The 22,169-nt window shown below is 40.4% G+C and overlaps 3 protein-coding genes across 3 annotated transcripts; all 3 read right to left on the bottom strand.

Annotated features, from left to right (window-relative positions):
• Nucleotides 1-924: 924 nt before the first annotated feature.
• On the bottom strand, nt 925-3,294 carry LOC306777164 (protocadherin gamma-A4-like; the record flags this gene model as incomplete). Its single annotated transcript, XM_079268173.1, has 1 exon — nt 925-3,294. One exon carries the CDS (start codon nt 3,292-3,294, stop codon nt 925-927), a length of 2,370 nt encoding a protein of 789 aa, XP_079124299.1.
• A 215-nt stretch (nt 3,295-3,509) lies between these two features.
• Nucleotides 3,510-9,526, bottom strand: LOC306777875 (protocadherin alpha-8-like; the record flags this gene model as incomplete). Its single annotated transcript, XM_079269182.1, has 3 exons — nt 3,510-3,536; nt 3,869-4,033; nt 7,199-9,526. 3 exons carry the CDS (start codon nt 9,524-9,526, stop codon nt 3,510-3,512), a joined length of 2,520 nt encoding a protein of 839 aa, XP_079125308.1.
• An 851-nt stretch (nt 9,527-10,377) lies between these two features.
• On the bottom strand, nt 10,378-12,828 carry LOC306777874 (protocadherin alpha-3-like; the record flags this gene model as incomplete). Its single annotated transcript, XM_079269181.1, has 1 exon — nt 10,378-12,828. One exon carries the CDS (start codon nt 12,826-12,828, stop codon nt 10,378-10,380), a length of 2,451 nt encoding a protein of 816 aa, XP_079125307.1.
• Nucleotides 12,829-22,169: the final 9,341 nt, after the last annotated feature.

The raw sequence follows: 22,169 nt of genomic DNA, 5'->3' as shown, positions 1-22,169 counted from the left end.
TGGTGGAATGTATGATTGGGGAGAAAGAAGCAAAAAAGTTGGACATGATCCCGGTGTCCAACAACACTGTGTCGCGCCGCATCGATGCTTTGTCCGAAGACATCCTGGCTACATTAGTCGCTCATTAATTGTAAATTAAATGTGATAATCTGCCTCTGAGCCTGTGCGTGTGTCCTCGCCATCCGTATTGCTCTTTAAAAGTGACGCCTTGTGTCACTGAAAGATATTGAAACTTTGTTGCAGTGTTTCAGGGCGTTTTCACACCTTCAGTTCATTTGCTTTGTTCCGATTCAGGGATTAATATGATACAATGTTGCAGTTGCTCCTTTGTTCGGTTTGTGTAACACTGCAACATTTAACAGCGGACTAAATCTTGTAAACAAATGCCACGCGCGAGCAAACTGTTCTCTCATTGGTCCGATTCTTATGCGGCTATGAAGGCTTAAAAGGCTCTGTTGCTTCTTTTTTTTTTATTATTCTTAAGGGGGGGGGGGGGGGGTGCGCGAACCCAGTCGGGATGTAGAAGGGGGTGCGCGGCCTAAAAAGTTTGGGAACCGCTGCTCTAGATGTTTGATTAATAAGCTCTCTGCTCAAAAGCAGGCCGACAATCCAGTGAGGCATCAGCTTTTTCCTCTCACTCGGAAACGAAAATCATTTATTTGTGACTCTACGGATGACAAGTTCTAAGAAAACAAGTGCAACAGAAAGAAGCTTTTGCAAACAGAAGCAGGAAGCTGAGTTCAAAATGATCGTCAGCTGACATCATCAACTCACATCTGTTATTTTGAAAGCAGAAGACACATTAGCATTTACAAACCTGTCTGGACGTATATTATAAACACACTTACTAAGACAACACTCATACCACGAACCTCAAAACATATGATACACATCCAAACTGAAAATCCCATACTTGTATACATTTTAGAGTCTTACCTCTCCAGATGCCTGTCTCCTGTCAGGGAGCATCAGTGTGTTCGCGTGGCTGCCCGGGACTATAGTAGATCCTACACTCATTCTGGGTCCAACTAACATGTAGCGTTTGTCTCCAGATCTGTACTGGATGCTGTGACACAGTGTCCCGTCATAATTAGTCTCTTGTAGATATTTAGAGGTATAGTCTGTGGATTTAGAGCACTGCATTGCAATCAGCACGATGATACTGATGAGAAAAAGTGTTGAAACTGAGCCCAAAGTTATCATCAGGTAAAAAGTCACATTATTATCCTCCTCGTCATTTGTTGCACTTTTAACATCAGCAGCAGCAAAAGCCTCTTTGGGCTCCACGACTTTGACGATCACAGTAGCTGTTGCTGAGAGTGACACGTTCCCATTGTCTTTCACCAGTATGACCAGTTTATGCTCAGCCTCGTCTGTCTCTGTGAATGAGCGAAGTGTTCTGATCCGTCCCGTATAGCGGTCCAAACCAAAGAGACTGTGGTCAGTAACTTCCTGCAGTGAGAACAGTAACCAGCCGTTATATCCTATATCAGCGTCATAGGCTCTGACTTTAGTCACCAAGTGTCCTGCGTTCACATTGCGGGGAATCTCCTCCACACCTTCAGCAGAACCGTTAGAGCTGACTGGATACAGGATGACTGGAGCGTTGTCGTTCTGATCCAGAATGAACACGTTCACTGTGACATTGCTGCTGAGTGACGGAGTACCAGAATCTGTGGCAACAACTCGGAACTGGAACGTTTTCAGTGTTTCAAAGTCAAAACTTTTCAGCGCCAAAATATCTCCATTTTCTGAGTTTATATTCAGAAATGATGTCACTGCATTTGCATGAGCAGCATCTCTGAGAATATGATACGAAATAAGAGCATTGTCTCCCTCGTCATGATCAGACGCAATTAATGAAAATACCGACACTCCTCCAGGGTTATTCTCGGGAACGTAGAAATTGTATTGCCTCATTAAAAACTCTGGGCTGTTGTCGTTAACGTCGGATATAATAACTCTCAACGTCTTTTTTGTTGTTAAGGCTGGTTCACCTGCATCTTTTGCGATTACTGTTACATCATAAATCGATTTGTTTTCCCTGTCAAGCTGTGACTTTGTCACGACAGTGTACATGTTGTCCTGTATTGAAGGTGTTATTGTGAAAGGGACATCGCCTTTTACAAAGCAGAGAACTTTCCCGTTCACTCCAGAGTCCAAGTCCGTAATGCTAAGAAGTGCTACCGTTGTTCCTGGTCTGGAATCTTCTGAAATTGTATTAGACAGTGACGTCACCTCAATTACAGGTGCATTGTCATTTTTGTCTTTAATATTTACACTCACGCTTTTTTCCGTTCTAAATGGAACTGCCCCGCTGTCAGATGCCTGGATGTTTATTTCGTAACTGTCATCCACTTCATAGTCTAATTGTCCTTTCACAGTTATCTCACCTGTGATCGGGCCGACGTCAAACAGTTCACGTACCTTAATATTTACATTTCCGAAAGAATAGCGAACATCTCCATTCAAACCGTCATCCATATCCGTGGCATTTACTCGTATGACTATTGTTCCAATAGGTGCATTTTCATTTATATCTGCAGAATACACATCGTTTGTAAAAACTGGCGCATTATCGTTCACATCTAGAACATCTATAAATATATCCATGGACCCTGATTTAGGAGGTTTGCCTCCATCCAGGGCTGTAAGAAGTAGTTTGTGGCTGCTAGAGGCCTCTCTGTCTAACGGGCTTTGTAATTGTAAAATAGGCACTTTACCTTCTTTTCCACTATCTTTCACTTCTAGCCGAAAATGATTATTAGGACTTAATTTGTACTGTTGAACAGTATTCACTCCACCATCTGGATCGAGAGCAGCATGCAACTGAAATCTGGTTCCCGGTAAAGTGGACTCCGAAATCTCGATCCTTTTGTTGTCTTCCGTGAAAGAGGGCGAATGGTCATTTACGTCTAACACTTCCACAGCAACATAATGGATCTCCAGTGGGTTTTCTAGGACGGTCTTAAGGTTTATCAAACACACACTGGTCCGCTGGCATACTTCTTCACGGTCAATGTTACGATTTACGTATAAAATCCCATCATTTTGGTTTACTTGGAAAAGGGGTTCGGTGGAGCCAGAGACAATGCGAAATCCCCTTGCTTTCAATATAATTGGATCTATTCCGAGATCCTTTGCAACATTCCCAACAGAAGTCCCTTCTTTGATCTCCTCCGAAATAGAATATTTTATCTGTCCCGATGCCGTTCCAAAAATCAGACTCAGAGACAGCACCAAGCCCATCCATTTGCTTCCTTGTCGCCAGGAGTCCTGTCCGCTGTGTTCCATTGTCTGGTGTCAATGTACAAATCCAGTGAATGCCAAGTGATACAGACTGTTTACATGTCCGTTAATTGAAGAAAAATCACCGTCTTACAATGCGTGCGGGTTGTATGGACGCGAAAATCGTTAGGACAAAGCTCATTCGGAGAATATTTGTCTGCCCCCTGAATCCTTTCGAGGCAGTATCAAAGACCGATGATGAAGTCCTGTGATGCGTATTTCTAGTTGTTTAGTGCCACCATGCGATTCTATAACAAAAACGAATTAATCTCTCCTTTTGACAACATACTCTTACAACCAAACACTGTAGTGTCGATTCACCGGTCATCTCACATGACAACAAATCAAATATGCAAACACTTAAGACTGGATTTCTCACGATACTGTAAATGTATTTTGTAAGTTGTATACTTCGCATTTGAAAGTTACTACGACTTCATTACAATAGTGTGACACATAATCAGTGTAAAAATCGACAACCCTTGTTGAAAGCAACACCTTGTGGATACAAAAAGTGTTCACGGTCACGGCCGTTTATGTTAAACACCAGCCTGAGCAATAATATTTAAACATTTCTTACCTCTGCAGTCGCACACCTCCTGTCAGGGAGCACTAGTGTGTTCGCGTGGCTGCCCGGCACAATAGTAGATCCTACACTCATTCTGGGTCCAACTAACATGTAGCGTTTGTCTCCAGATCTGTACTGGATGCTGTGACACAGTGTCCCGTCATAATTAGTCTCTTGCAGATATTTAGAAGTATAGTCTGTGGATTTAGAGCACTGCATTGCAATCAGCACGATGATACTGATGAGAAAAAGTGTTGAGACTGAGCCCAAAGTTATCATCAGGTAAAAAGTCACATTATTATCCTCCTCGTCATTTGTTGCACTTTTAACATCAGCAGCAGCAAAAGCCTCTTTGGGCTCCACGACTTTGACGATCACAGTAGCTGTTGCTGAGAGTGACACGTTCCCATTGTCTTTCACCAGTATGACCAGTTTATGCTCCGCCTCTTCTGTCTCTGTGAATGAGCGAAGTGTTCTGATCCGTCCTGTATAGCGGTCCAAACCAAAGAGACTGTGGTCAGTAACTTCCTGCAGTGAGAACAGTAACCAGCCGTTATATCCTATATCAGCGTCATAGGCTCTGACTTTAGTCACCAAGTGTCCTGCGTTCACATTGCGGGGAATCTCCTCCACACCTTCAGCAGAACCGTTCGAGCTGACTGGATACAGGATGACTGGAGCGTTGTCGTTCTGATCCAGAATGAACACGTTCACTGTGACATTGCTGCTGAGTGACGGAGTACCAGAATCTGTGGCAACAACTCGAAACTGGAACGTTTTCAGTGTCTCAAAGTCAAAACTTTTTAGCGCTGAAATGTGTCCATTATCAGAATTTATATTTAGAAAAGACATGATGTCATTTTGACTACCTTCTCTCACTATACGATATGACACAGCTGCATTGTCATTCAGGTCTTTGTCCGTTGCGCTAACAGAGAAAATTGAATTTCCGGCAACGTTATTTTCTACAACATAAAACTCTACAGGGGCTTGCTGAAAATGTGGACTGTTGTCGTTTACATCTGATATCTGAATACTCAGTGTTTTAACACTAGATAAGGGAGGTTCACCACAATCGGTGGCTTTTATTGTTATTTCATAATGTGACACCTCCTCTCGATCCAAAAATCCCTTCGTGACTACTGAATATATGTTTTCCTTATAAGAAGGTTTTAATTCAAAAGGAACGTCTGAGGTTATGCTTGATATTATTTTTCCATTGACACCCGAGTCTCTATCCGTTACACTAATGAGGGAAATAACTGTTCCAGGCTTTGAGTCTTCAGACACTGTATTTGACAGTGATGTTACTTCTATCTCTGGTGGATTATCGTTGACATCTATTATCTTTATAACGACCCTACACTCACCCGTTAATGGCGGCGTTTCCTTATCTGATGCCTCAACATCGAGTTTGTAAACCTCGTTTTCTTCATAGTCCACAACTCCTTTAATTCTAATCTCTCCAGTTAATTTGTCCAACTCAAACATTTCATAGATTTTTTGCTTCATAGTTTTTCCAAGGCTGTATTCAATTTCCCCATTTGTGCCTTCATCAGGATCCGTCGCATTCATTTTAAATATTGAGGTACCGAATGGAGCATTTTCAGATATGTCTATTTGAAAAGTATCTTGACTAAATATTGGACGATTATCATTAATGTCAAGAACAATAATAGAAACATTAAGTGTCCCGGATTTTGGAGGTTTACCTCCATCAACTGCTGTAACAAATAGCGTGTGTTTGTTATTTTGTTCTCTGTCTAACGATTTCTTCAGCACTAAAAATGGTAGTTTGTCCTCGTCACTTTGACGGATGTCTACTTCAAAGTGGTTATTTGACGTCAAAGTGTATGTACGGATAGAGTTACTTCCAGCATCGGGATCACGAGCAGTGTGCAGTTGAAATCGCCTTCCCGGCAATGTGTGCTCAGCTATTTCAAATATCTGTTCCCTTTCAGTAAAACTAGGAGAGTGATCATTTACATCAGTAATTTCTACAATTACGTAGTGTATTTCCAAAGGGGTTTCAACGAGGATTTTTAGCTCCATCAGGCATGCACCGCTGCCCTGACAGAGCTCCTCTCTGTCTATGTGCTTGTCGACGTACAAAGCCCCATTATTCTGGTTTACCTCAAAAATAGCGTCCTTACTTCCAGATACAACACGGAACCGTCGCGCAATCAAAGAGGTGATGTCGAGGCCAAGATCCTTCGCAACATTTCCAACAACAGTTCCCTCTTGTACCTCCTCGGGAATAGAGTACCGTATCTGAGCCAAAGCCTGTTTTCCGAACAGCAGTAGAGCCAAATAAAAAGCCAACCAGGAGCAGTCCTTTGTCCGAGATTTTGAATCGATCCCCATCGTTATCCAACACATACGGGAGGTTGTTACTTCAACAAACAATTATTCATATCCAACTCTCTGAATATCGCACATTTTCAAAAAGCAGTGGGTGATTCCATCAGCTCGTGTGCTTGATTCAGAAACCTTCTTAGCTCTGTTCAGTAGAAAACAAAAGCCTTGAAAGGGGAGGGAGAAACCCGTCAATGGTTTACCGATGTAATAGTGACACCTAGAGGTAATTAATAAACTGCACTATTTTAATACAAACAGTTTGAAGTCATGCATTATTTTAGAAAGACAGCTATTGATACATAATTTAAATACATTTCTTTTCTTTAACATTACATGTCTGTTTGACACAATCATGCATTTCAGCACCATAGACAGCATTATCAAGAAGCAGCACAGCCTTTCCCTCTGATGATAAAAGCAGTTCAGTATTATTATAGGTGCATATTGCTCAAATAACTCAACAGAAACACTGTATTATCTTCGAACTTATTGTATAGTTGGTTAGAAGTTGGAATATTCTGAGACCCAAATATCAAAAACCCACTTCCTAAATATTCCCAAAAACAGACCACTCTTGGGCTGGGAAACAAGACCATTTTCTTTTCAGCACCATGGACAGTGGTCATAATCAAAGTAAAGATATCATAGTTATGAGTGTGTATGTGCATGACAACCCACAAGAGAGACAGACAGTGAGAGAATAGAGAGCAAGGCGTATCTGCTGTAGACGGAGCTATCTTGTCACGTAGAGCATTTTACTACATTGACTTGTATTCTAAAATAACTGGCAATGTAAATTATCACTTTCATGACAAACAAGACCTGAACATGATAGAAACTCATACTTTGTTGAAAGTTATAGTTGGAACTGTTATGGGTGCAAAAGGTTTTAGAGACACAGTAAGAAGCACTTTGAGCAATGCACAAACAAATTATTGTAAAAAACTTAGTATATTGCATAAAACACTGTTTTTAAAGTCTTACCTCTCCAGGTGTCCTCCTGTCAGGGAGCACGAGTGTATTCGCGTGGCTTCCCGGGACTATAGTAGATCCTACACTCATTCTGGGCCCAACTAACATGTAGCGTTTGTCTCCAGATCTGTACTGGATGCTGTGACACAGTGTCCCGTCATAATTAGTCTCTTGTAGATATTTAGAAGTGTAGTCTGTGGATTTAGAGCACTGCATTGCAATCAGCACGATGATACTGATGAGAAAAAGTGTTGAGACTGAGCCCAAAGTTATCATCAGGTAAAAAGTCACATTATTATCCTCCTCGTCATTTGTTGCACTTTTAACATCAGCAGCAGCAAAAGCCTCTTTGGGCTCCACGACTTTGACGATCACAGTAGCTGTTGCTGAGAGTGACACGTTCCCATTGTCTTTCACCAGTATGACCAGTTTATGCTCAGCCTCGTCTGTCTCTGTGAATGAGCGAAGTGTTCTGATCCGTCCCGTATAGCGGTCCAAACCAAAGAGACTGTGGTCAGTAACTTCCTGCAGTGAGAACAGTAACCAGCCGTTATATCCTATATCAGCGTCATAGGCTCTGACTTTAGTCACCAAGTGTCCTGCGTTCACATTGCGGGGAATCTCCTCCACACCTTCAGCAGAACCGTTAGAGCTGACTGGATACAGGATGACTGGAGCGTTGTCGTTCTGATCCAGAATGAACACGTTCACTGTGACGTTGCTGCTGAGTGACGGAGTACCAGAATCTGTGGCAACAACTCGGAACTGGAACGTTTTCAGTGTTTCAAAGTCAAAACTTTTTAGTGCTGAAATGTGTCCATTCTCGGAATTAATATTCAGAAAAGATGCCATGTCATTATGCCCGCCTTTCCCTCTAATTATACGATAGGACACTGCTGCATTGTCATTTAAGTCTTTATCATTTGCACTAACGGAATATATTAATGCGCCAGGATTATTGTTTTCCGTCAAATATAATTCCAAGGGACTCTGTGAGAACTCTGGGGCGTTGTCATTCACATCTGATACCTGAATACTCAAAGTTTTGAATGTGGAAAGTGGAGGCTCACCATAATCTTTAGCTGTTATTGAAATGTCATAATATGACACAGTTTCTCTGTCCAATGGTTCTTTTGTCACTAAAGAGTACATGTTTTCTTTAAACGACGGTTTTAATTCAAACGGTACATTCCCCGTCAGACTGCACATTACTTTGCCATTCAGGCCGGAATCAATGTCTGTAACACTAATAAGAGAGATCACAGTCCCATGTTTTGAATCCTCTGGGACCATGCTAGATATTGATGTCACCTCTATTTCTGGTTTATTGTCATTTACATCTTGGATCTTTATTATAACTCTGCAGTCCGTTGTTGTCGGGGGCTGACCTCTGTCAGAGGCTTGTACGTCTAACTTGAAAACATCAGCTGTCTCATAGTCAATTTGTCCTTTAACTCGAATCTCCCCTGAATTTCTGTTTAGACTAAATAACTCCAACACCCTGGCATTCATGTCACCTCCAAAGACATACTCGACATCCCCATTAGCGCCCTCATCCAGGTCAGTTGCTTGGACTTTTATCACAAGCGTTTCGAACGCAACATTTTCTTGTAATATCACAGAATAAACCTCCTTCGAAAAAGTAGGTCTGTTATCATTGATATCGAGAACCATGACTGTAAGATTAAGATTAGCTGATTGTGGTGGTGTCCCTCCATCCATAGCGGTTAAAATCAAGCAATGGTTGGTTTTCTGCTCTCTGTCCATTGGCCTCTGCAACACTAAGAAGGGAATTTTATCCTCTCCCCTTTCTCGAATTTCAAGATTAAAATGATCGTTTTGACTAAGTTTATAGCGCTGGACTGAATTTATTCCAACGTCTGGATCACGTGCGCCTGGTAATTGAAATCGTGCTCCTGGCAGAGTAATCTCTGTTATTTCTAGAACCTTTTCTTTCTCGACAAACATCGGTGCATGGTCGTTAGCATCCGTTATTTCCACCGTGACATAATGGATCTCAAGTGGATTTTCAACAACGATTTTCAGATCTATTAAACAATCAACATTTCTATCGCACAGCTTTTCTCTATCGAGATTCTTATGAACATACAAAACACCATTGTTCGGGTTTACCTCAAATAGCGCGTCCTGAGGTCCGGACACAATACGAAAACGCCTGTTTATCAATGTACTGACATCAAGGCCCAAATCCTTGGCAACATTTCCAATAACTGCTCCTAGTTTAACTTCCTCTGGAGTCGAGTATTTTATTTGAGCCGAAATCAGCTCAACAAAGCCAAACAGGAGAGAGAGAAATAAAGGACCCGTCCAATACGTCATTCTGCCTCGTTGTCCTTTGTTTCCTTTGGTGTAATCATTTGAAATAGCATCCACAAATATATTCCTCTTCAAACACCTTTAGTTCTCCCGAGATTGTATTTCAGAAAACCACGTTCGCGACGGAGAGATATCAGAATCGAGGGCATTATTTGCGTTCGAGCTGGAATACACTATTTGAAAGGGGCAGAGTCAATTTTGACTCACGCCTTAGCAATTCTCTAATGTAACACTGACACCAAGTGGACCACCAAATGCCTTCGTTTAGTATAAAGGAGAAAGATAATATAAAACATAGAACAGAAACAGCAGCAGGTGTACTCTCGGTTGCGTTGTGTTTAATTCAGCACACTTGATCGATTGATGGCTCCAACCAGACGGTTATTCATAGGACAGAATATGGATAGCTGGTAAAATACAGAACAGCGTCAGTGACTCTCATAGACAACGTCGTGGTCACAAGCTCCGGAACACATGAAAACAGCTTGCTTCAGACTCGTTCAGGAAAGCTGGGTGCACCACTAGAGTCTGCAAGCAGCCAGCAGAGGGCGCGAATGTTACACACAACCCACTTGTCTCCATGGGGAACTAATGATACGTTGTAAATGATATTTAAACGAGGAAATAATATGAAAATGATAAGGATTAGCAATAACTTAAATAATATAGTAATACTAGCAACCAATGGCCAGTGATGGCAAGTGGAATCATTAACTCTGTTACACTGGACTAAATAGCAATAACACATTTTACGATTTCAAGAGAGGGGAAGCATTGCACATTGTCAGACTTTCACCAAAAATATGGCAACAATTTAGCTATTTCACAAACAGCAACATTTTATTTAAAAAAAATTACCACCTTGGCGCATATCCATAGAGAAAGTATGAGTCAGCCAAAAGGTTACTATATAAAAGTCGTACAGTATCTATTATAATCATGCATTGTCTTACCTCTCCAGGTGTCCTCCTGTCAGGGAGCATCAGTGTGTTCGCGTGGCTTCCCGGGACTATAGTAGATCCTACACTCATTCTGGGTCCAACTAACATGTAGCGTTTGTCTCCAGATCTGTACTGGATGCTGTGACACAGTGTCCCGTCATAATTAGTCTCTTGTAGATATTTAGAAGTATAGTCTGTGGATTTAGAGCACTGCATTGCAATCAGCACGATGATACTGATGAGAAAAAGTGTTGAAACTGAGCCCAAAGTTATCATCAGGTAAAAAGTCACATTATTATCCTCCTCGTCATTTGTTGCACTTTTAACATCAGCAGCAGCAAAAGCCTCTTTGGGCTCCACGACTTTGACGATCACAGTAGCTGTTGCTGAGAGTGACACGTTCCCATTGTCTTTCACCAGTATGACCAGTTTATGCTCCGCCTCGTCTGTCTCTGTGAATGAGCGAAGTGTTCTGATCCGTCCCGTATAGCGGTCCAAACCAAAGAGACTGTGGTCAGTAACTTCCTGCAGTGAGAACAGTAACCAGCCGTTATATCCTATATCAGCGTCATAGGCTCTGACTTTAGTCACCAAGTGTCCTGCGTTCACATTGCGGGGAATCTCCTCCACACCTTCAGCAGAACCGTTAGAGCTGACTGGATACAGGATGACTGGAGCGTTGTCGTTCTGATCCAGAATGAACACGTTCACGGTGACATTGCTGCTGAGTGACGGAGTACCAGAATCTGTGGCAACAACTCTGAACTGGAACGTTTTCAGTGTTTCAAAGTCAAAACTTTTTAGCGCGGAAATAGTGCCTTTGGCTTCATTTATATTTAAAAAGGAAGTTAGGGTGGGCCCCGAACTCTTGCGGTCGAGTGAATATGTGACTGCAGCATTGTCGCCTCCATCAGCATCTTCAGCTCTCACTGAAAAAATTGACATCCCAGCCTTGTTGTTTTCAGGCACATAAAAAGTATATGGGCTTTCAGTGAACAAAGGACTGTTGTCATTAACATCTAGCACATCTACATGTATCACCTTCGTTGATGACAGCGCGGGGTTCCCTAAATCCTTAGCCGTTATTGTGATATCATACATATGTATGGTCTCCTTATCTAGGTAGTTCCTGGTGACCAAAGAGTATGACTGTCCGTCAGGGGACGGCTTTAAGTCGAAAGGTAAATGACCGGGCACACTGCAGACCACCTGTCCGTTCACACCTGAGTCGAGGTCCGTCACACCCATCAACGCCACCACCGTGCCAGGAGGTGCATCCTCTGGAATGCGACTTGAAAGGGATGTGATCTCTATTTCGGGTTGATTGTCGTTCACGTCTTCCACTCTAACAACCACGTTGCAGTGTGTGGAGAGAGACACTGCACCTTTGTCCGCAGCCAGTATCTTAATCTCATACACTTGCTTTGCCTCGTAATCAAGACCTCCTTTCACCGTTAGTTTGCCAGTTCTGTTATTCAAAACAAACGGTTCAGATGAGAGTCCTCTAAATTTACTCCGTAAAGAATATTCAATCTCACTGTTAACCCCTTCATCCGAGTCAGATGCGTTTACTGTCAGCAGAAATGTTCCTGCAGGTGCGTTTTCTTTTATTGTTATGGTGTATTTCTGTTTATCACACACTGGTGAGTTGTCATTTACATCAGACACAATAACAGTGATATTAATAGTACCCGATTTTGATGGTTTACCCCCGTCATTAGCTGTTAAGAGTAGCCAGTGTTGAGCGGTGTGTTCTCTATCTAAAGGTCGCTGTAAGATTAAGAATGGAACCTTTCCATCCTCCCCAAATTCTTCCGTTTCCAGGCGAAAATACTCGTTGTGGTTGAGTTTATATGATTGTAAAGAATTTAAACCAACATCCAAGTCGTGTGCTCCTTCCATTTGAAACCGAGATCCAACTACGGCGGACTCCTCTAATGTGTAGTTTTCTTCAGGAAATGTCGGCGAATTGTCGTTTACATCGAGTATTTCAACAGTTATTTGGTGCATCTCGAGGGGATTTTCTACAACGGCTTTCAGATTTGTGATGCATGGAGCAGTTATTGCACACAGGTCCTCTCTGTTTATTCTCTGGTTCACGAACAAAACTCCATCTCTCGGATTTACCTGAAACAGATCCTGCTTTGTTCCTGACACAACACGAAGATTCCTATCCGTCAGTCTTCCAACATCTAATCCAAGGTCTTTTGCCACATTTCCAACAGCCGTGCCTATTTTCAATTCTTCCTGGATGGAATACCGTATTTGAGCAGATATTCCTTCCAAATTAGTCACAATCAGCAGGGCAAGAGAAAAATAAATCCACACATCCAGCCATTGTTCCTTGATGTTCGTTCTCGACATTTTTAAGAAAAAGCCTTTTAATTAATGGTCTTCAATCTGTCAAAAATATGTTGCGGAATTTTTCAGTTTCCTCTCAGGGATAGTTAACGACAAAGGTCTGTTTCTGCCTCCATTCTGACAACAAAAATGAAAGCTTTTTTAGTCCAGTCTCTCAATCCGTCTCTTTGGGTTATCACTGAATGCACTTGTAAAATAATGATACCCCCTCACGGACACAGCCACCGTGTATAGATATATAGTGTAACAGCACCACCCATTGTCACTGTAACGATGGTGCGGTGACGATAATACGTTTTCCTCCAGTATAGCCTAAATGTGATCTTGCTGAAATACTTCCAGAAATCTGCATTCAAGCAGTAGGCGCACCAAGTAGGAGTAGAAGTTTTAATCACACCAGGAAAAGTTGTTATTTTAACATTTCTCTGTGTTAAAGGTTGGGTCTTACAAGCGGATCCTGAAAAAACACAATGTACAAAACTGAGAGCGAGGCTTTTCTTTCCAACAATGTCTTAAAGAGCCTATTTCAACCTTTATTTTTTTATTTCGTGTCCTGTTGTATTAAAATGCATGTTTCCCACAATATTTATCATTGAAAACGCTGTTGCCCTAACAGTAGACCTTTCATTTTGTCACAGATGTGAAACGTATCCACCCATTATATGCTGAGAACGTAAATACCAGTTTCATTATTTCTACAGACATTTCAGATAATAATGTTTGCATCTAAGTGTGTCAGGTGAAAGTGAAGAATTAGAAAATCAATGGACGGGAGATATTTGTATTGTCTTTCCTGCAACAAATGTTAGTTTCCTGTAAAACGCCGTACTATAATTGAATTATAGTGAAAATGTGATTTCCCTGAAAGAAAGATTAAACCCTTCATCAAATTTAGAATTTAGTTACATGTTGTGGTTATGCCAGCAATTAATTTAATTCATTGAAACTCTACCGCTTGAAGAGGCTATATTGTTTTAGATTAAGGGCCAAATTCTTTCCAGGAAATATGTTACAAAGAATTAATTCGTCATTCAAAAATGATAGGCCCTAAAATAAAGCAAATGTTCTATTGTGTGGTAATGCAGGTACAGCTGCTGACATTCACATTTTCTCTGCTTAAACTATGTATGGTCTGCAGCACACTCCCACAATCGTTGTCCTATATTGAAGAGGTGAGCAGTGACATCTCATGGACTGAACCTGCAAAAGCAGACGAGCCCACTATGTCTGCTCTAAATGGTTCATAATGTAATTCATTGTGCCCCATGCTGCTGCAGCATGAGATCATGCAGAATAAACCATGATAGAAAATTACAAATAACAATCACAGTAACAGCAGCAAGGAAACGAAGTGACCTACAGAGTAAAAAAAAGAAAAGAATCCCTGCACCCATCCCACATTCTACACAAAGTATTGGTTTTGGAATTAGGCCAAACACATAAGTGCACGAGTGCTGCCGCATTGTGCAACACCTCCTCCCATTTCTGCCTCCATCATTTCCCCCATTCTGCGTTGAGGCTGTACCAGAATGTTTTAAAGCACCCGGTTATGATCAGGCCTTGGTTGGCAGATGTATCGATAATATTTAACAGAGAATGCTCATCTGATGTGTGCACGCTGCGGGTGCTGCACTGTGAAGAGGAAAGGGAGGGGGGGGGGGAGCATGTTAGAATAATAAATTACAGACAGCTTCAGAGCACGCGGCGACCTCCAGCGAACAGGCAGCATGTCGCCATGGCAACGCGGCTCTAATGGGATGGTCGCTGTCCATGGTGCTGAAAGCAAGCAGTGCTCAGGAAGGAAGGAAGGAAGGAGAGGGGGAGGGATGCAGGAGCTGTGAATGCTGCAGACAAAGAAAGTCAGCCGTTTCCAAATACCCTGATGCTGTTAATTCTCTACAACATATATAATACATGTTCCTCTTAAAAATGATACACCTCCCTTATGGTTGAGTCAAAATAATCAAATTAATCATTTTGCAATGAATGTATCAAGGAAAAAAGCCCAAACAATATGTGTTAAAGAAACGTGTAAAATATCACTCCTCAAATCATGTTTGTGTTAGAAAATAATGCATTGCAAATAAGACCCCAGTTTCATACATACATAAAACACATTGGGGCTGTATGATGCGCATGTGTTAGCCTGCTAGTGCCGGCTGGTGGTGGTTCGAGTGCTTTGTTCCACATTGGTGCATTGTTGTTCTGTGTATCAGTGTTCTTGTCTGCCAGTGGACTCCAGCAGTGTGAGAGTCTCCTCTCAGGGGCAAGAGGGGTAGAGACAGAAAATGTATCTTATCTCAAGCTGCCACTTTGCTCCAAACAAATAATATTATCTCAACTAGACCCCATATACAAACCTTTTATTTAAACCTTACACACCTCTTAAGTGCTAACATTTAAGGGTATGGGATCAATCAGTGAAAGTAACTCATCCTGTGGCCTAAATGGCAAGCTGCCCTGCTCACACATGATCTCATCTCTCTTGGGAGATTATGTCATGTGTGTGCACATGCAAACACCGAGACAGACGCTCTCACACCCTTTTGAGAAAAGAAAAAATCCAGCGAATATACATTGTCTGTAAAACACTTAAAACCTTTTTTTGATCATTTGTATTACATTTCAATAGGGAGGGGCATTGTCTTTACCCGGGCAAAGACAATGCCCCCCGCGCTACCTCATTTATTTTAATGAATGAGTTAATTTAATTCCCGTATATTTTTGTATCTCCTGCAGATCATGACAGCATTAGGCGTCTGCCATTGACGTGTGTCATAGGAACTGTCCGTGTATACCACAACAGTCGTTTTTTTCACCTAAACTGATTCAACTCAATCAATGGGAATTCCCGAGTGACGTACGTAGGGACGCCCCCATTACCCTTGTTTACGTTATCCTGCTAGCGTTTCATTTTCGACCAAATCCATTGGACTAATTATTATACTGGTTAATGGTTAATTAATCACAGGTGTTTCGGGGCGTTTCATGTCTAACCATTATTTTCATTCCACATCATCATGCCAGCGTTTTGTATTTTTGGGCAGTAATGAAAGCTTGGGATCCCTTTTGCAGCTTTTGAACTGTTAATTATCTGATGTTTTCGCACCATAGACTGTATATAATAACGTTCGCACTTTTTTCTGCATAGATCACGACACGATCGCACTTTGCAGATATAATTATTTCTTTGCACGTTTAACTGGGAATAGTTTCATGGCGGACAGGAAGTACGTCACTTTCCCTCGTTTTCTTCTTCGTCGTTATTTACTACCAGACAATGAACCAGACAGAACCAGACAGAATAGCGACCCCACGTGTGTCTACATTGAAATAACATCTTCATTCTTGAAAACAGGTTGCAAAGTTCAGACTGTCAGTTTTTTTTTATGAAATATTTCAAATCCAGCAGTATTCAATTTCAACAATGTTAGAACAGCTGAGTAAAATTTTTTCCAAGTGTTAAATAGGGTTTTTAATGCTTTTCTGAATGGTTGCAAGATTAATATGACATATTGTTTCTGAAGATGTCGTAGATTCACTCTTCAATGTATAATGAATGTGAATTCTCTATCAAGATCAAAGCTAAAGAAAAAAAAACATGTTTTAATAGTATGCTTTTATCAATTCATAAAATGAACATCACTATTGTGCTGCATTGCTGTGCATGGTGTACATTTATTTACATTTTATTCCTAATTTCCCAAGGACCTCCCGCGGGCCGTACAATGCCCAGGTCTGGTCTAGAAAGTCACGTTAATAATCACGTTTACATTGTTCTTTCAAATGTTTGCGTAAAGGTTCATTTTTGTATAATGTATCGTTTCCTTTTAGTGTTAAACAAAGACACTAGAGGAGCCAACCACTGTTTCCCCATGCTTATTAGATATAGTGTTTTTTTATAAACAAATCAAATGACGGCCACTTTCTGTTTCTCTCTGTGTGCGCGTGGGGGAGGAGGCGGCGCTGTGCTGTGCTGAAGGGGGATGGTAAATTCGCGTGCAGGTCTTTCTGTTTGAGTCACCTTAGCATGCTCTGCGTAGGTACATTTGATTTGGCAGTAGTTTAGTCATAATTTGCCGACATATTCCGTGACAAATTCCTCTATATACATTGATTTAATGTACTGGGAGCTAAGAAAAAGAATGTTGGCGGTTTTTAATTGCTATTTACAATCTGCATAAGCTCTCTTCAGCCAGCCTAATGGTACAACTTTTTCAAATAGGCTAGTTTCTGATACCAACAGATACCAGAGAACCATGGCTGGGAGACAGTCCCCATCGAAGGATCTAACTTAAGTAATGATGATGAATCTGATGAAGACAAGGTGGAAATCTCCGAAGTTAAAGCTAAACTCGGTGCCAAAGTGAAAGAGGTAATTGCTACTTACCAAAAGCTATATTTACATTTCATGTTGCAGTTGTACTGTGATTTAACTGGTGTTAACAATTGTAATTGGGTGGTGAAGTGACAACGTTTTCATCAACATGCTGAATAGGGCCGTCTGCCTGCAGCGAAATGGAGGAAACGAGACCAATTAGGGCGGCTGATTATACAGTCCCAGTTCCTCAAAAAGTATGTAATGGCAAATAATACTGTCACTGTTATTCCCTTTCTTTTTTATAATTATATTTTTTAATGACTATCCTTGTCTTCCTAGCGTACTCCAAACGTCAGAAAAAAGCTTGCCAGATGCAGCAACCGAATACTTCTTCAGAACATGTTGCAGACAGTACAGCAGGTAAGCACTTCCATCAGTGTCAACTTCTTGCAACAGTTTGTCCTGTATGTGTATATGTACCTGACACATCTGTCACACTTTCACAGTAATTACAAGTTAAATTAAGTACAACTTGTACTTGAAAGAAATAGGTAATGGTAATGTGCTAAATGAACCTTGTAAACACGGATGCAATATTGAGTCAAAGGTCACAGTTTAGGTCAAATGTAGTATTGACATTAATTCCCTGTATGTGTTGCTCTGCAGGCACATTCACCTCTGACCTACAAGAGACTCGCAATATGATTGGTAAGATTCCATCAAAATACTACAATGCTGTTTTTATTTTGATTATTGTATCAATTCAAGTCATACTCATGAAGGTGTTTTCCTTCTCCTCAAATAATTTAGTTTCCTTAAAACAATATAAGTGAACATGACACTGAATGTTATTGGCCACCTCAAAGTTATTTTATGAATCTGATTTTATTTTCCATCTATTTGGTCTTACTTACATCTGTCAACTTCATTTCCCAAGATCTTCATATAAAATAACTCCAAAAACTGCTAGAAGCAGTTGAAGAGGATGATGGTGAAAGTTCAAGTTCCACTGATGCCTCATATGGTCGAACATGGACAGTACGTCAGGCTTTATGCCTTGAAAGATGGCAGAAAGCAAGATCTCAGCTTCTTGAGGCCATGCTGGAGGCAGGGAAGATCCCAAAGGGCCTGTGCCAAATGTGCGGTCAAAGATGCAGTGATTTGTTGCACCGACTGCCGTCCCAAACAAATGCTTTGCTCAAAATCTGATTGTACTGTACAAGAAGTTTGTTTTTATTACTGTTTGAGAAATACAAGATTATCACTTCGTTACAGCGTCCGAAGTCCCCCTCGAGACAAAGAAACTTGTCTTTGACAAGGAAATGCTGCTGTCTCGACTTCGAGAAGAAGAAGGGATTCTCATCAAAGAGATGAGTGACCACTGCCGTTACCTCAAAGGCTCTTCCAAAAGTATGAAAAGAGAGATCCAGCAGATAGAAGAGGACCTGGATAAACAGAGTATGTATTTAACTGAAATATAAAGACCCCAATGATCATTATTTGACATGAGTTTATGTATTTGTATCGTGACTCATTTGAATGCAGTTATTTAATGATCACAAATGTATTGAACAATACTGAGTATTTCCTCCTTTTAGGCTGTCCTTTTAAAATGTCCTTGGGCTGAAGGATCTATTGAAGAATAAACTCCAGGAGATGGAGACGCAGATGAAGGAGGCGTTCAGCATATACAGGTTAGTATACTACATACAGACTTCTTTGAGAAATACATTGGCTTCAGTTGTTGTTTTGAGTAGAAATGGTTGAAATTGGTGAGGTATTTTCTTTGCATGCAAACATTATAGGTATGGCATATAGCAATGCCACATTAATAACTTAAAATCTCTTATATAATATATTAAAGTCAGCTGTCTAACACAATACAAAAAACAACAAATATTGTATAGAGATCCCTCACTATAGCTTGTATATATGAAAAAAATATCCTTGATAATCCATTTGAAATATTTATTGAAATTTGTTTTCATGGATTGGAAATGTCCCTGTACATGATCAAATGTCTTCACTCCACTGTATGTATATGTGTATATATCACCTTTCAGAACATGACAACATCAGATGAATTTCAGTACTTTTTTACTTTTACAACACATTTTTTGACTTTCTCCATTCATGCATGTCACTGTGTTTACCCCAGCATTCCTTAATATTACCTTGCAGGTAGTACACAATTTAGATTGTCAAACATTACAATGCTGTCAGCCCATAAAGACTAAGAGCCTGAATGCAAACGATGACAATAAGTAATGCTTTTATATGCAGGAACGTTTTGATGGAGCCCACTGCCCTGGAAGAGGAGGAGGAGGAGGAGGAGGAGGAGGAGGAGGATGATGAGGTGTGGGATGGGGACGGGGACCCTCTGACCCTTGATGCTGACTCTTCTGATGATGAACCTCTTCCAGACATGCCCCTTTCATCATAATCCTTCGCAGTTTGGGAAACCAAAAAACATGACTATTTCTTCATGCAATAAAGTGATATTTTACCTATTCATACATTTTGTATTTTATTATTTCAATTATTAGTAAGTCATATTAATCTTGCAACCATTCAGAAAAGCATTAAAAACCCTATTTAACACTTGGAAAAGTTTTTACTCAGCTGATCTAACATCGTTGAAATTGAATACTGCTGGATTTGAAATATTTCATAAAAGAAAACTGACAGTCTGAACTTTGCAGCCTGTTTTCAAGAATGAAGATGTTATTTCAATGTAGACACACGTGGGGTCCCTATTCTGTCTGGTTCGTGGAGCCATGCATTGTCTGGTACGTAAATAACGACGAAGAAAACGAGGGAAAGTGACGTACTTCCTGTCCGCCATGAAACTATTCCCAGTTAAACGTGCAAAGAAATAATTATATCTGCAAAGTGCGCTCGTGTCGTGATCTATGCAGAAAAAAGTGCGAACGTTATTATATACAGTCTATGGTGCGAACACATCAGATAATTAACAGTTCAAAAGCTGCAAAAGGGATCCCAAGCTTTCATTACTGCCCAAAAATAGAAAACGCTGGCATGACGATGAAGAATGAAAATAATGGTTAGACATGAAACGCCCCGAAACACCTGTGATTAATTAACCATTAACCAGTATAATAATTAGTCCAATGGATTTGGTCGAAAATGAAACGCTAGCAGGATAACGTAAACAAGGGTAATGGGGGCGTCCCTACGTACGTCACTCGGGAATTCCCATTGATTGAGAAAAAAAAAAACTGTTATGGTATACACGGACAGTTCCTATGACACATGTCAATGGCAGACGCCTAATGCTGTCACGATCTGCAGGAGATACAAAAATATACGGGAATTAAATTAACCCATTCATTAAAATAAATGAGGTACATATATATTTATATATGGAATACTTAATGACTGAAACACCTTTTACCACAAGTGAAGATATGGAAAGAGAGTGTTGCCTCCTGGATTAGTATTTTTAATTAAAAAACTAAAGATTGTATCGGAGAGGAAGAGGTCTTTAAATGTTAAAACTAATGTGTTTTTGCTGTCTGTGAACAAGGACGTGCAGGCGTGAAAAAAAAAGCTGAAGATATATGAGCTCGTTATAACAGTTCTAAGCTTCTAAGTATGCAGAGTCTTCTAATCCTGACCGGCTCACATGCCTGAAAGTGAATTTGAGTGATGAAAGCGTATTAGAATTTTGAAATGTTATCGATATAACATTGTCCACCGGTTCACCAGGTGACAGGTCTCAGAAGAAGGCAAGGGTTTGTTTGATGTTGAAGGACATGCATGCCAAGCATGCAGCTATGTATATGGGACCGTGTGAGAAGAGAAGAAAGGGGTTGATACAGAAAGTTTTTGTGACGACTGTTATGATTATTTGAACGTAGAGTGAATATCTATCACAGCATCAGTGGACTGAATTGCACTGACAATGGTTTTCATTATTTGCTATTTATTTTAGAAACTCTGAGTAAGTAAAGCAGTGTTGCAGTGTTTAAAGTTAAAGTCTGGTGCACTTGTGCAATCTGCAATGCCATTATTATTACTACACTATATTTTATAGGCTCCTATATATTGACTCTTTATGTCTTTTAGAAATATGAAACATTGAAAGTTTAATTTGAAACATCAATACTTACATTGTTTGTATGAAAGTCCAGAATGATTACTTCTTGAAGCAGCGCAGAAAGATCTTTGTGGAAACACGCACACACACACACACACAGTGTATATTTTATTTTTTAATATTTAAGGTAATTGTTCCGGTTTTGTTGCCATATTAACACTGTTTCAGTATCAGAGAGAAATAATGAGATAAAAGTAAAACCCGGAGCATCCTGGAAGAATAATGATGGTGTTTTGGGCCCAAAGCAAAAGCATACGACTCTTTCATAGTCATTTTGTGGATTACAACAAACTGTAGACTCCAGTCTGTGTTGACTATAATCTTCTCATTGGAAGACAGTGAAGAGTTGTTACTAATGATCATAAAACATGAAAACCTGTCACTCAGTGGCAACGGGAGCAAATAATAATCTAGAGAATATTCTGCCACATTCTTGTGTACATAGCTCCCTTTCCAAGGTTGACTTAATACTCCAATGTGAATTATACAGCATCACATTCTCTGACAATGAAGTAACATTAAAAAGGCAAAGAACATTGCATTCTAAAACCTCCTTAAGAATAAAAAACAGATATTGTGTGAGGTTATTTTTTTGGCATTTCTATATTTTTACAATTGACACAAGCAGACATGTCTGTGTTCCACCGAACCCCGAGCTTGCAGTACAGCTGTCGCTTAATTGACTATATTGAGCTCGATGATTTTTGCTCTCTGAATCAGTAAAAATATCCATATCCATAAACTGTATTGCAATGTATGCCTTCAAGGAAACTACTTTTCCATAAAGTGACTCAGACAGGAAGATCCTACTGGTGGAGTGCTCCTGCTCTAGTGCCTGTGATTATCTTAGAACTGAGCTCAATGTTTTTCAAACTGATATGTCAAGTTAAGTAAAACTTTAAG

Source organism: Melanostigma gelatinosum, assembly GCF_949748355.1.
Source record: "Melanostigma gelatinosum genome assembly, chromosome: 5".
Lineage (NCBI taxonomy): Eukaryota > Metazoa > Chordata > Actinopteri > Perciformes > Zoarcidae > Melanostigma > Melanostigma gelatinosum.
Note: the sequence above shows the minus strand (reverse complement) of the source record. Positions and strands in the feature narration are given on the sequence as shown.